Source organism: Orcinus orca, chromosome 5 (genome assembly GCF_937001465.1).
Source record: "Orcinus orca chromosome 5, mOrcOrc1.1, whole genome shotgun sequence".
Classification (NCBI taxonomy): Eukaryota; Metazoa; Chordata; class Mammalia; order Artiodactyla; family Delphinidae; genus Orcinus; species Orcinus orca.
Window position 1 is genome coordinate 80,172,384 of NC_064563.1, and position 15,565 is coordinate 80,187,948.

General features: G+C 55.1%; 1 protein-coding gene across 2 annotated transcripts in view; it reads left to right on the forward strand.

Moving 5' to 3' along the window:
• MYLK (myosin light chain kinase) overlaps positions 1–15,565 on the forward strand; it is a 268,669-nt gene that overhangs the window by 181,862 nt on the left and 71,242 nt on the right. For both annotated transcript variants that reach the window (XM_049710437.1, XM_049710436.1), the window contains exons 16-18: positions 6,455–6,526; positions 6,959–8,268; positions 15,198–15,314. In XM_049710437.1, coding sequence (XP_049566394.1) covers positions 6,455–6,526; positions 6,959–8,268; positions 15,198–15,314 — 1,499 coding nt within the window. The remainder of the gene's footprint in view (positions 1–6,454; positions 6,527–6,958; positions 8,269–15,197; positions 15,315–15,565) is intronic.

Genomic DNA, 15,565 nt, shown 5'->3' on the forward strand with positions numbered 1-15,565 from the left:
AGCCAGAGGAATCACAAAGTAATGTGGGGTTGGGCTTCAAGGTAAAGAGAGTGCAGGATTGGTGCTTCTGCTTTTGTTTTTTCCACTTCAATACAACAGAGGTTCACTGAGAGCCTTCTCCTCTGAGCTGAGTTCCCCAGAGTCCTCTGTCTTATTACATCCTGGCTTTTGTTCCCCCATTATTTGGTATATGAAGACTAGGAAGGAGGGAAGATGGATTCAAATTGGAAAAGCAGCAGGATAGAAGGAATGTATTCATTATCTATTGCAGAGTAACAAATTACCCCCATACGTAGCAGCTTCAGACAACAAACAATTATACTCTCATTGTTTGTATGGGTCAGGAATTTGAAGCTGCTTAGCTAGGTGAGTTTGGGCTCAGGGTTTTACGTGAGGTTTCAGTGAAGATGTCAGCAGGGGCTGCTGTCTCTGAAGGCTCGACTGAGGCTGCAGGGTCCACATCTATGATGGCTCACTCACAGGCCTGTTGGCAGGAGGCCTCAGCTCCTGGCTGTGTGGACCTCTCCCTAGGGCTGCTTGAGTGTCTTCATGACATGGCAGCTGGCTTCCCCAGAGTTGGTGGTCCAAGAGAGAGAACCAGTTGGAACTTGCAGTGTCTCGTATGACCTATCCTTGGAAGTCACACACCATTAGTCCTGCCACACTCTCTTTGCAAGAAGTGAGTCGCTAAGTACAACCCATACTCCAGCGGAGGGGAATTAAGTTCCACCTCTTGGAGAAAGGAGTATCAAAGAATCTGTAGACATTTAAAACCACTGCAGGGACGTTAACTCTCCCCATTCCTTCTTCCTCCCTTTCAAGGTCTTTCTAGGGAACACGGGAAGGTAAGCTCCATGAAGGCACACTGCCGTGTTCCCAGTGCCTAGAACAGTATCTGCCCGTAGTCAGCATTTGGTAACTATTTGTTATATGAGTGTGATCCAGAAATGTTCTTCTACCTTCAAAATGTTCTAACTCTTAAAATTCCATGCCAACCCTGGGTTGACAGAGACAGAACGCCAGCCCCTAGGGTTGGTATTAGCATTGAAGAAGAGCACTTGTCTGCCCCTGGACTCTGCAAACAGGTTGTGCCACGTCCTGAAGATGGCTGGACTGCTCTGGCTCAGGTGCCTGGCCACTTTGCAAGGGGCTTGCTCTCCTGGATCAATCATTTCCCTGTGCTGAGCCCATCATGTTCAAGTCTCTGAGCTCTGTAGCAATAGGGCAAAGCTGCTGCCACGACGGAGCATTGATCCTACAGTAATGACAAAACCCAGCGTGTGCTCCGTCTGCTTGGGTCCTTTCTGGGCATGTGCTTTATAGTTGCATCATTAGCTTTTGCTGCATAACAGATCATCCCAAGACTTAGTGACTTTTAAGAAAATACCCGTTTATTATTCACTGGGCATCTTTGGATCTGCTAGGGAATTCTACTTAGCTGGGCAAGGCTCAGCAAACCTCAACTGAGCTAATGACATGTCTGTGGTCAGCTGATGAGATGTTCATGGGCTGACTGGTCATCCTGCCACCATCAGCAGGATGCTCAGAACACATCAACGGCCTTTGCCTCGTGTCTGAACCGTTTATTATCAGGAAGGCCAATCTGCCTCCAAAATGGAGAGAAGATCGTTCCTTCTTCCTCTAGGCCAGTACAAACAGTGGAAGCTGATGGTATGCTAGAATAGAGCTTGTCTGTATGAAAGGAGTGGTGCTTTGAGATAATACTCATGTAATCAAGCTAGACATCCTAGAAGAGATGAGGTTTTTGTGGGATTCTGGGGCAAATGAGTAAAGTCCCGTTGGATAGGCTGAGCACGAGAGGGTAGGAAAGAACAAAGCAAGGCTGTGGGAAGTCTGCCAGGCCAGAGTGGAGGGTTGCACTGGGAGGTCAGCAGGCAGACTGTCTGGGCCCAGCTGGGGACAGTCATAAAACTTAGACTGTCCTAGCTGGAAGGGACTTCAGAAGTTATCTAGCCACCTCCTTGTTTAATAATGGGGGAAGCTGAGGCCTCAGGGTCACGGCCACCCAAAGGTGAGTAGCAGAGCCTAGACTGGAAGCCTAGCTCTGTCTTTAAATCAGATGCTCCTCCATTCGTTGTTTCAGTGCACTGGGAACTTGGGAAGCCTGGGACATCGCACTAGGGTCCCCACACGTGCAGCCCTTGCCCCTTTTCCCTCCCCAGAGTCCAGCCTCTTCATTCCTTTGGGAGGCTGCTGCCCTGGCCTTGGCTTTGTCCCCAGTGAGAAGGAGCCAGTCCGTGGAAAGTTGCCCTGGGGAGTGTGTGCCAGGCCTGCCAGGGGGCCCGCTGCCCTGTGGCTTTTCTCAGACCCAGACCTAGAGAGAAACCAGACCTAGACCCAGGACAGAATGCCTTTCAAGGAGGGAGACTAGGAGGCTGGGAGGAAGCCAGGCTGAGGGTGGGGGTGGGACAGGTACTCTCTGTCCTGCTGAAGTTGGGGGTACATACGGGTGGTTGGTTTCTACCTCCCCTTCCCTCCCCTAGCCCTTGTCTTCTGAACTAAAAGGGGAAATGTCAAAAAGTCAGCTCCAAATTCCAGCTGAAATATTTCAAAAATTGATACTTGCCAGGAAATTAGTTCTTTAAACTAATTTTACATATAAAATCCATTCCAGGGGTGGGTGATTCAGAGTGGGACAGCGTCCAAGGCTTGTAACCAAAGACTGGGGCTTCTTATTCAGGGTTTAGGAGGCAGGGAACACAAAGGATTCTGTTAGTTGTAAAGGGTACAGCTTACAGGGCGACAGCCGCATGTCCTCTGTGGCAGCACCTGGGCTGTACATGGGGGTCGCGCCTCAGTCTCAGGCCTGACTTTGTAACTGAATACAGTATGTGCAGGCACCAAAGAGGGCCAGAGAGACTTCCCTGGTGGCGCAGTGGTTAAGAGTCTGCCTGCTAACGCAGGGGACAAGGATTCGAGCCATGGTCCGGGAAGATCCCACATGCCACGGAGCAACTAGGCCCGTGCGCCACAACTGCTGGGCCTGCACTCTAGAGCCCGCGAGCCACAACTACTGAGCCCGCGTGCTGCAACTACTGAGGCCTGTGTGCCTGGAGCCCGTGCTCCGCAACAAGAGAAGCCACCACAATGAGAAGCCCGCGCACCCAAAAAGGGGTGGCCCCAGCTCACCACAACTAGAGAAAAGCCTGCGCAGCAATGAAGACCCAACGCAGCCAAAAATAAACAAATCAATAAATTAAAAAAAAAAAAAAAAAGAGGGCCGAAGAGGCTGATCAGCTGGTTAGATTATCTGGGGTGTGGCTTCCAGGCAACAGGCCTCTCTGACCTTGGCAGGCTCCAGAAGAACCCAGGATTAGCCTTCAAAGTCTAGCAGAGACTTAAATTTGTGGCTGCAGGCATAGTGACCCCCATGCCAAGGAATGATATGCATAGTGGGCCAGCCATGGTATCCCAAGTTCTCTACCTCCCATCTGCCCCCTCAGACTGCCTGGGTACCTCAGGGTGAGGCCTGGGGAAGGCCACCTGTACCTGCCTCCTTCAAGGCAGGTAATAGGAAACAACAGAAGTGCTTACCTGCTTCCCCCATGGGGAGATAGAGCTTACTCCAGCTTGGGGGTCAGGGCACCCCACCATTTAGAGCCTCTGAGGGGCTTGGCGAGGGCACAGCAGGACCATCTGGTCAGTGTCTGCTCCTGAGTTTTGCACCTGGGCTGTGTGCTACTTGTGAGAGGAGGAAACTCAGCTGAGGAGGTGTCGAAAAGGGCTCCCCAGAAAACATGGCCCTTGGGCATCTTGTTGTCCTGCCCCACGCCAACCCCAGGCCCCGTACCCTGTGCTTGAAAGAAAAGCGGGAACAGAGCGGGCTCTACTGGCCAGCAGCCTGGCAGAAGGGGGGTGCCAGGGGGCTGGGCCTCACCCCCAAGTGACCTCCCATGGTTGACCCAAGCCCTGTTAGCCTTCTGTGCTGAGTTCTCAGGATGCTCTGAGGGCCTCCCAGCTTTCCCAGGGCCTGACACTGAGGAGGCGCCTAACTGCTGTTTGTGGAGCACAGGAGCACCCTGGGCCCTCAAACTCCCCAAACCTTGAATCTGCACCCCCAAGAGCTTGAGCATTGAGGAAGGTGACCAGGAGGTGAGAGGAGGGTTAGGGAGCACGAAAGATCAACCTCTCCTCCTGTCATGTGGGTCCCAGTGTCTAGGAGTGAACAGTGACCCCCCCGGGACCCTCAAGAGTCATCTGCCACACAGTGGGCTGCTGGGGCCTGACCCGGAGCTGGTCCTCCATTGGGAGGGAGGCCAGGCAAAGCAAGGTAGATACCCACATGCATCGGCAGAGCTATGGGACACATGCTCAGCTCTCTGTCCATGTGGGGGTGACATAACACATGTTCCCAAACATGGGCCTGCAGGCACAGGTGCCCATCAGGTGGAGCCCACATGCCTGCAGCTGATACACACACACACAGACACACACACACACACACACACGTCCCAGAGTAGATTTGTACTGAGCAGCAGCCAGTAGGGTGGGATGGGAAAGTTACAGGTCTTGGATTCAAGTAGACCCAGGTCCCAACCCCTTCCCCTGCTAGCCAGCTCTGAGTTTAGACAAAATTACTTAACCTTGATGAACTTCATTTTTCTTACCTATAAAAACAATGCTGGCCTTCCCTGATGGTGCAGTGGTTAAGATCCTCCTGCCAATGCAGGGGACACGGGTTTGAGCCCCAGTCCAGGAAGATCCCACATGCCACGGAGCAGCTAAGCCCGTGCGCCACAACTACTGAGCCTGTGCTCTAGAGCCCGCAAGCCACAACTACTGAGCCCACGTGCCACAGCTACTGAAGCCCGAGCACCTAGAGCCCGTGCTCCACAACAAGAGAAGCCACCGCAATGAGAAGCCTGCTCACCGCAACGAAGAGTAGCCCCTGTGTGCTACAACTAGAGAAAGCCCACACACAGCAACGAAGACCCAACACAGCAAAAAATAAATACATAAAAACAAAACAAAAAACAATGCTGACCCCAACCTTTCAGAGCTGCCATGAGTAAGTGAGATGGATTGTGTCTATGGTAGGGTCTGGGGCATGTGTCAGCCCCTGAAGTGCAAGTAAGATGGCCAAATGCAGGGAATGAGTGCGAGACCCCAAGAGCCCAACACTGCATCCCGGAAACTCCTGGGCCTCCCTTTCTTCCCTTTGCAATGAATGAGCAGAGCAATGCTCTGGGCCTCACTGGGCTGTGTGGGGAGAAGAAAGATAGTGGCTGCAAGTCATGAAGGCTGGAAGGTGCTGCATACAACGTGGTTATTATCAGGCAGAGTCACCTTTGGCTCTCAGATCTGCCCCTCCACTTCCCCTCGTCTGAGCAGAACCTTCTTGGCTGGTCAGAGCCCAGAAATGCCAGCAGGTGGCAGCCTTGTGGGGTCAGAGGGCTGATCTGCTGTAAGCCCAGCACAGCAAGCCTGGTTGCAGCCCCTTTCCTGAGCAGAGGGGCCTCAGCTGGTCATGAAGAGCTTTAACAATGGGCTGAAGAATCCGGAGCCCTCTCCACCCAATGGAAGAAGAAAATGGGTCACCCTTGTAGGGAGATACCTGTTAGGTTTTTAATACGAAAAGTTCTGATCTGAGGGCATTCGCTGATGGGTAGGGATTGGAGGGTATTTTCATTTCATGAGCAGGTGAAGGGGACCTTAGCTGCTCCGTGGCATGTGGGATCTTCCCGGACTGGGGCTCAAACCCATGTCCCCTGCATTGGCAGGAGGATTCTTAACCACTGCACCATCAGGGAAGCCCAGCATTGTTTTTATAGGTAAGAAAAATGAAGTTCATCAAGGTTAAGTAATTTTGCCTAAACTCACAGAGCTGGCTAGCAGGGGAAGGGGTTGGGACCTGGGTCTACTTAAATCCAAGACCTGTAACTTTCCCATCCCACCCTACTGGCTGCTGCTCAGTACAAATCTACAGGTGGGGGCACCTTGTGAGGAGAAGGAATAACCACCTCTGTATTAAGGGAGCATGGAGCCAGACTCAGGGTCACTGGGCAGGCTGACCGGGGCCACACAGTCTAGACCAAGGGGCTCCATCCCAGCCCTTAGCTGTGTTAGTCTTCACTCTTCCTTGACTGAGTGATGGATTGATCGTATAATTTTTGTAATATACTTACATAAAAGTAGTCCTACTTCTGGATGCCTACTGTAGCTATTGCCCAGAAGAGTCTTTTTTTTTTTTTTTTTTTAAACAAGAGCTGGAAAAATAAAGCGTGACCAAAGTGGGGGAGGGCCCTGCCCTAAATCTAGGTCTGGTGTGGGTGTGTTAGGGTCACAGCTTAGCCCAGGGTCCTGTCTTCCCTGGGGTCAGCCAGCCAGCCCAGGGCCAAGTTCCTGCCTGCCCCGCCCTCCTCACAGCCCTTGGCTGGGCAGGCCCTTGGCCCAGAAAGCCTCTTGATCTGTACTGATCCCTTGAATTCTTCAGGAACCGGGTTGGTGAATGCAGTTGCCAGGTATCACTGATGCTACAGAGCAGCCCTGCCAGAGCTGTCCTGCGGTGAGTACCACCCAGGGGCTGCCCAGCCAGGCCCCGTGCCACCACCCGCCCACCTTCCTCCTGGTCCCAGCAGGCCCGGCCCAGCAGCCCCAGATTGTTTGTATCCTCCAGGAGAGGCTGCCCGAGCCAAGAGGGAGAGATTGGAAGGGGGATGAGGGAGGGAGAGCCGGGGAGGAGAGGGGGGTGAAATTTTTTATTTATTTATTTTTTTTTGGCATGCACCCTTATAAGGCTACTGAAGTCATTACCGATGTAACAACCAACGAAGCAAGCAAGCGCCTCTCACCACAGTTCCCTTCTATAAACACGGCCTGGCCAGCCCCCCTCCCCCCGCCCTCCTTCCCTCCCTGGGGATGTGCTCTCCCCGACGTCTCTTTCTTACCCAGCCCCTTTTCCTCCTGCTACTTTCCTTTTTCCCTTCACTGGTCGCAGGGGAAGGGAGCCTGCCAGCGGTGAGGGCCTCTGCAGCCGGGGAGCCGGCGCTGATGGTGGTGGCGGTGGCGGCTACGGGAGCCTGAGGCCCGGCTGGCCAGCAGGAGGGCAGGGCGGGCCCGACGAGGGAGACGGCGAGGGCGTGCGTGGGGTGCTCACGCGGCGTGTGGAGACGCGGCAGCACACCGAGGAGGCCATCCGCCAGCAGGAGGTGGGGCAGCTGGACTTCCGCGACCTCCTGGGCAAGAAGGTGAGTACCAAGACCTTGTCTGAAGAGGACCTGAAGGAGATCCCAGCCGAGCAGATGGATTTCCGCGCCAACCTGCAACGGCAGGTGAAGCCGAAGACTGTGTCGGAGGAAGAGCGGAAGGTGCATAGCCCCCAGCAGGTGGACTTCCGCTCTGTCCTGGCCAAGAAGGGGACCCCCAAGACCCCTGTGCCTGAGAAGGCGCCACCTCCAAAACCTGCCACCCCAGGTTTCCGCTCGGTGTTGGGCAGTAAGAAAACGCTACCTGCAGAGAATGGCAGTAACAGCTCTGAAGCCTTGAATGCCAAGGCAGCAGAAGGTCCCAAGCCTGTAGGCAATGCCCAGCCTTCAGGGTTTCTGAAAACCGTGGGCAATGCGAAGCCGGCCGAGACCCCCAAACCCATGGGCAATGCCAAGCCGACCGAGACCCCCAAACCCTTGGGTAATGTCAAGTCAGCTGAGACCCCCAAACCCTTGGGCAATGCGAAGCCGGCCGAGACCCCCAAACCCTTGGGCAATGCCAAGCTGACTGAGACCCCCAAACCCTTGGGCAATGCGAAGCCGGCTGAGACCCCCAAACCCTTGGGCAATGCCAAGCTGACTGAGACCCCCAAACCCTTGGGCAATGCCAAGCTGACTGAGACCCCCAAACCCTTGGGTAATGTCAAGCCGGCCGAGACCCCCAAACCCATGGGCAATGCCAAGCTGACTGAGACCCCCAAACCCTTGGGTAATATCAAGCCGGCCGAGACCCCCAAACCCTTGGGCAATGCCAAGTTATCCGAGGCCCCAAAACCAGCTGGGAATGAAGAACTTAAGAAGGAGGTTAAGAATGATGTGAACTGCAAGAGGGGCCATGCAGGGGCCACAGATAATGAAAAAAGACCCGAGAGCCAAGGGACAGCCCCAGCCTTCAAGGAGAAGCTACGAGATCTCCGTGTGGTGGAGGGTGAGAAACTGCTGCTCCAGTGCCAGGTGTCCTCTGACCCCCCGGCCACCATCACCTGGACCCTGAATGGAAAGACGCTCAAGACTACCAAGTTCATTGTCCTCTCCCAAGAAGGTAACACGGTTGGGGCCGGGAGGGAGGGTAGCTCTGTCCCAGCCACCGTCAGCTCCTGGAGCCCTGGCTTGTTGATGGTGTTAGTAGCCCAGAGCCTGGGTGGGAAAGGCCACTCTCTGTGCCCCCCACTCACGGGATTGGTGCCCGCCACACTCCATGGCTGGGGGACAGGGGTGGGTGCCTGGCCCCCCAGGCACATTCCCAGATCTCGGCATCTGTCTGGCAGAGCCCCCTCATGGCACCCCTAGGCGTGGCTCCTCAGAGCAGGCCTGGGCTAATGCCCAGCTTTGGCCCAGAGAAGGCTCCGATCATAGGCTTGGAAATGGGGGCACTGGGGTTAGGGCTGACCAGGGGCTTGGGGCTGAGAACTGCCTTTGAAGCAGCATTTTAGGTTCAGGTCAGGGTGTGCAGTGACGGGATGTGATTTGGGGTCAACAACTTAAGTCTTGATAACGTTGTGTGTTTGAAGGGACCCGAGGGGCAAGCCAAAACCCCAAGCAGCCCCTACGGCACACACTCACAGGCAGACAGAGCCACTCGCTTCCTAATTTGGATGAGACTTTCGTTTGCTGGTATTTCACATTCTTGGGTTGTGGAGAGAAGAGGGGGGGCCCTAAAGCCTGCCATCTGGGGCCTTTCAGGGTTTGGAGCTCTCAGATGGGCCAGTTTAACCTAGAGAAGAGATGGGGACGAGACGGGTATTTTCTCTGACCCCTCATTTGGTTTGAAAAGTTTCCGTAAATCCCAGTCCTGGATGGGAGCTCCAAGGACAGCAGCCTTCCCACACCCCACTCTGGTGGCCGGCCCTAGGATAGAGTCTGGCCTGACTCGAGGCTGATGCTGGTAGCTCTGGACAGGGCAGGGCACAAGCTCCCGGGGTCGTGGCATTTTAACCTTGAGGGGTAGAGGGCAGTCAGGGCAGAGGCCCTAGCAGTCAGGTCCTGTCAAATCCAGATCAGCTGAGACAGAAGCACTCCCCCCGCTGTGCTGCCTTCCTTCCCGTCCTCTGACGGCACCCCTCTCCACCCCTCCCTCACCCCTCATCTGGCTTTCTTTCTTCCTCTTAAAAACCCTAATGAAGCATTTGAAAATAGCATCCCTCTGCCCTCACGATGGAGTTTCTGTCTTCACTCTGCAGCTCAGACAGCAAATCTGGAACAGCTGAGCGTTCTGAATCTAACTGCTGAAGGAGTAAAGGGGAAATTAGCCAGGAGAGAAAAGAAGGGTGTCTTTTCTGCTAATGTGTTGACACGATAGCTTTTCCACATGAAAATCCTCAGCTTGGTAGGGGCCTCCAGAAGTCGTCTCATCCATCCCCCTGCCTCTGCTAGTTCGGCCTTTCCACACACAGGAAGGTATGGGGGATCACCACGGTGGGATGAGATGTCCAGGGGAGTGGATGCCCAGCCTTCCCTGCCACCTCTGTGGGCCCCTCCCTGTTGGAAAGTTTCGGGTAAAACTGACCCGAAACCTCGACCAGGAGAATTTCCCAGGTTACCCTGTGGTGACCTCCCGGGGCGGTACCGAAGGTGGGCAGCTGCCGTCGTGGGGACATGTGTGGTCCCACAGTCCTACACGCTGTGAGGTCCGTGGCTGTACCACCCTCGGGGAAGCTGATGTCGGGACGGCTGAGGGCAATGCCCATGGCTGTGCAGCTGTTGTGGGACCTGCAGAGCCACCAAGAGCTGCTTATAAACAATCAACTGGACAAAGCAGTGTAAGCACACCTCAGCTCTGGTCTCAGAAACGCACCTGAGCCCTTAGAATGGGCTGTGCATACCCAGGGTGCCTTGATGTATCGTAGCTGCTGGGCGCCAAGACCCTTTTACACTGGCTACTCCAGTGTCACCTCCCACAGAAAGCACCTCGGACGGACCTTTAGGTCTAAAGCTGGGGAAGAAGACATGATTAAATGAAGGCCAGGACAATGAGAGGATAGAGAGAGACGGGGGCGGGGGGGAATTATGGAGATAGCCCCCAAACCAACTGTTAAAAAGGTTCTAAATATTTGTAATTCTCCTTTGAAAAATAAGAGTAGCCTGCACTAATTGAACACCACGTGCGAGACACTGACCGAGGCATCTTACTATGCTTTTCACTCATTTAATCCTCACAACCACTATACTGCCCATCTAACAGAGAAGTTAAGCGCTTTGCCCAAGGCTGCACAGCTAGTTAGTAACAGAGCTGGGATTGGAAGGCAGGCAGCTGAGTTCCAATGCCTAGACCGCTGTGCTGTATCACCTCTTAGTTAATTCTTGTTAGCGTGTCAGCATCCTGGTCCTTCCCTGATCAGCTCCCCAGAGAGTGTTGTCTAGCAAGGGAAAAGGCTAATGGCTGTTTATTCCGCAACACTGTCAACAGTTGTCAGGAGGCTGGAAGACTGGCCGTGCCCTCTGGGCTTGTGAGTTTCTGGTATTTTCACTGCAGTAGAGGAAGCTGACCTTGAAACGGGCCTGGTAGGGAGAAGGCCTGGTCTCAAAGCAGCAGCCACACTGTGTCCACTGTCCCTTCTCTAGTACTTCCCTGTCCAAGTCTACAAGAGCCCAGGTCAAACACAGACCCAGGAGAAAACCTGCGGTAGAGCCTCGTCAGTGACCACTTCAGGAGGCTCCGCTGCAGGGAGTGGGACCTCTGAGAGGTATGAGTAAATCTGCTCCCGATAGATCTGGAAAGAGAGGACACACACGCACAGCGATAAACCTCTTCCAGCCAAGTGCCGATGATGGCTGCTGGGAGTGAGAGGAGAGGGAGCTGAGTGCTGGGCCGCAGGGAGAGGCTGGCGGTGAAAGAGCAGGGCCTTGATCTGAAGTGTGAAGGCAGGCAGGGCCCGCAGCAGGAGAGGGAGGGTGTGGGCTTCCCAGGCAGGAGCACAGGCGGCAGCCAAGGCAGGCCGGCTCCCAGCATCGGCCCCGTTGCATCCTCTATCATACTAAGGAGGAACTCAATCCTAAAGGCAGCGGGGAGCCATGTAAGAGTTGGGAGTGGAGAGCAATAGACACACAGCTGGGGTTTACGGCTTTGGATTGATTCTGTGCCCAAAGACAAGGAAGGAGCTTACCGAAGAGGGTGGGGAGACAGGTGGTGAGGCCTGGACCAGCAAGGTAGCCATGGGCACAGACAGGAGGCAACCAGGGCAAGAAGCAAAGGCAGGATTAACAGAACCTGTTGCCTGGCTTGGAGGGGTGGGCGGCTGGGGTAGAGGAGAGGAAGGGGTGGAGGAGCGCTGAGTGTCCATGTGTGGGTGACTGGTTCACGGTGACGGCACCAGTGGAAACAAGGAAGGCAGCTGGTGTTTTGAGGGGTTTGTAGGGAGAAGGGGGGTTGCTAAGCGGGTTTCCCCATCCTTCACACCCTCCTGAGCACCCCCTCCACCCCCGCCTCCCTGGCTCGGAACCGTACTTGCTCCAGTGCACTGAACCCCCTTCTGTTACCTCATCTAAGATCAAGATTCACTTCCCCCAGGACTCCTTCCCCGACTGTTGTCCCTGGGGCCTTTGGCCATGACAGACTCTTGTGCCCTTCCCCCATCAATGTGTGTGTCTGTGACCTACTGCTGGTGGGCACTGTTGATAGGTTTCAGGGGTGCTTCCCTGAACCCTGTACTTGAATAGGGCTCATAGCCCGCAGGCCCCCCAAAACATGATTATGTCCACTCTGTCTAGCACCAAGGAGAGCAGGAGAGGCGTGATGGCAGGCAGTTGAGTTGACTGTTCCTTCTTGGAGGGACCTGTGGAGGAGTCCTTGCTCTTCTTGCGTCCCCCGGAACGGCAGGGCGGAGGGTGCTCACTTACAGCAGCTGGGCCTGCCCTCCAGGCCTGCAGGGTGGCCTCACCAGGCCCTTTCTGGACCCGCAGCAGCGCTGCTCAGGCCTTGGCCCAGGACTGGGAGGCCCATGGCTGGCCAGTGGGCTCTGCGCTGCTCCTGAGAAGTGCTTTCATCTTTATGCCTTGTTTCCTGTCCCCGGGCCAGGCTTCTGTCCCTGGCAAACATTTCTCCCCATCTATGAATGAGGATTCATTTTTGTTGCTGCTGTCAACCGATGATTCATTTTTAATTGCCTTCAGTGTGGGATCTTGCAAGGCTTTTTCAAAACCTGTATAAGTCCGTCCTACAGAACACAAGGATCTATACAGCACCTACTACGTGCGAGGCTGTATTCTAGCCCTTTTCATTGTATGCATAATCCACTTGAAGAATTCTGAGTTAGGCTTTTTTTTTCCTTTTAGAAACTATACTATCTTTTTCAGTGGTAGGTTGTTTGATTAAGTGTTCGTGACTTTCTGTTGCATAGATCCTACCAGATCGCCTGCTCCAGAAATATGCCTCGGACATTCTCAGAATGGCAAATTTTTGTTTTTAAACTGACTGCATTCCAGGCTCAGGAAAAACATTCATAATAGTCGCTGCCCTCCATGATCTAGCGTGGGAGAGAGGCGTGTGTTTCAGTAATGGCCTTGGGAGGCAAGCTCTGATAAAGGTGAACTCAGGGCACAGAAGAGGTCCACCTACGGCCAGGGGTGCTTAGACATGGCAAGGAAGGCACCATCCCTGAGGAGGTGACCTGGAGCTGAGCTGTACTGTCCCGGCATGCCGGGGGACCAGGTCGGGAGACACTGCTGACTGAGGGCAGCCTCGGAACAGAGCCTCTAGGGCTTGGGACCCCTCCCTCTACCTCGTACACCCCGCACCTCCTCTCCCCACACACTCAGAGAAAGCACAAGACGGTGGGGTGGTCTTCAGACTCTGTGGCCTTGAGGGGCTCTCCCAGGGACCGGTCTAGCTGAGCCCTTCATTGGATCCCTGGTTCCCATCCCCCTCCCCTTCCTCTCAAAATTCCCCACCAGGCTGAGGCTTCTCAAAAAAAACTCTGGGAAACAGTTTTTCTTCTGGAGGTCAGGAATAAGCTGGCCCACAGGAAATACCAGATGCTTCAATCTGGGCCAGCCCAGCCTCCAGGCCTGCCGGGGGCCCTCCCCCAGCCCGCGCACACGGCCAGGGGTCCAGGCTCTGAACGGCTTGGAAAAACTGCCTTTCTGATGCTTTCCCCCCCGTGAAGGGCAAGGGCTGTGGTCTACATGCTCCACCTCTCCCGGGGGTCTCACTACTGTTTTGTCCCATTTGGGTTTAAGGCTGAAGGCAGCTGGGGGACTGAAGCTGAGAGACGATCAAGGGTTCGACCAGGATGTCTGTTGGCAGTGGGATATCTGCTCCCCGAGCCTTAGCCTCAGACTGAGGGAAGATGGCAAGATGGGGTCCGTTTCTTCTAAGCCTCACGTTTGGGGACCGGAGGTCATCTGCGCATGCCCCTGCCCTCCCAGATGAATGGAAGTGTCTCTCTCTAGAAGATAGTAACCCTCGTTCCCTGATTCCTGTGCCTCATCTAGTTCTCACTCTCACCACAGAGTTCCTAAAAATCCAACCTAAATCCTTTCTGTTGCAGCGTCTGCAAATTCTGTCTCCTAGCCACAATGGGAAGCCATCCTGAGGCCTTGCCGACCCCGGTGGGAGAGCATAGTGAGGTCCTTCTGAGAGGTGGGGTCTCAGAGTGTAGGAGGGAGGGGCGCAGATCAGCCATCCTGCCCCAAGGGGTCGGCAGGACTGAGGTTTCCCTGTTGAAGACCTTACCCAGGTCTCCTCCAGCCTTAGTGAGGTTCTCTGGGCAGAACTGACATCACCCTTCCTCTCTCTGAATATCCTGGTATTTGTTGGTCAAGTCTGTGCATCTGTCTCATGGGGGTGCGGGGACTTTTGAGATCAAAGGCCATGCTGCTTCGCACACACACCTGGGATGCACACAGCTTTGCCCGCTCAGAGCCAGTGACTTGTGCCGGGCAGTGTGGCGGAAAGGGAGGTGGCCGGAGCCGGTGGCTCCAGGCGGCAGGATGCACGTGGCTCTGGCTGTATCCTCCTCCTCGTATGATGACGGCTGCCCTGACGACAGGGCAGCTTTGGGCAGGACGCCGTGCTGCTGGCTTGTGTGTGTGTCTGATGGCAGGAACGAGGGTACTGCTGCCCTCCTGCCTGGCCCAGCGAGCCCAGTCCTCAGCCTGGTGTCTCCCCACACCCTAAGGGAAACTCCCCAAACGTGTCCCCCAGGGAAGTAGCCAGCCCTGGGATGAGAGAGCTAGGATGGGTGAGGACCAGACTTCTGTTCATGCCCAGCTTGACCCCTCCTTCCCCCAACCAGGCCAGAAGAGGTGTGCTGGGGCAAGGGTAGCCCCGTGGAAAAGAAGGCCATCACTCTCTGAGGGGACCAAAGGACCCTGCACTGAGAGAGGCAGCCCCACAGAGGCCCTCTCCCAGCCCAGCGCCCCTCATCGGCCATGATTCTCAGCTCAGATACCATTCCTGAAAAGCCAGCTCCAGGGTCCCAGGCTGGTCACTGTCTCCTCCCAACAGATCAGCCCACAGGCCAGTGTCCCTGCTGGACAGGGGCTCCTGCCCTCCCCCGCTCACCTCTTTGTTCAAAATGCCCTTTTGTGGGATGCATTCCCAGAAGCATTGCTGTAAGCAGGGCAGAGTGTCCTCACCTGCCAGTGTCCCTACCCCAGTCTGTGGACCTGAGCCTGACTACTGCTTGTCTCTCTCGGTGACATCCAGTGTGAGGGCCTGGGTCCATCTGCCCCTTCTATTGTGCTGATGCTCTCCAAAGGCAGAGGCTCTTTCTCTCTCTTCTTGCCTTTCTATCACATCCCCGTGAGAGAACTTGCCTGGGTCGGGGGCGGTTGGGTATACTCAGGGATCAGTTATTTTGAATCTGGGTTATCAGCAAAAAGTGCCTTGGCTCTGGTGGGGCGAGCAGGTTGGTTCCCACAGGGCCTCTGACTTCTGGGCGTGTGAATAACACTTGCTCTGATGCTCCAAGTGCCCGGCAGGTGTTGGGCTCAGACCTGGTCCACTCAACAAACGTTCCTCTTCCCACCCAGGCTCACTGTGCTCCGTCTCCATCGAGAAGGCACTGCCCGAGGACAGAGGCTTATACAAGTGCGTAGCCAAGAACAGCGCCGGCCAGGCTGAGTGTTCCTGCCAAGTCACCGTGGACGGTAGGTCGTGCCCACCCACCCCTGCCACACGTAGAATCCCGCTTCTCAGCGCCCCCTTCCCACCGTACCTGAACAGGGCTGCAGCCGAGGCTGCCATCCCAACCTGAGGCGTTCACTTTGTGGGTGGCAAACCATCTTTTGCAAAACAATGAGACAGGAAGGAAAGTGGGAGCTCTACTTGGTGGTCCCCTGTGACCTCACAGCCCTGCCCCCGGCTGGGAAGAGGGCTGCTCACCTTGCTGGTCCCCCTT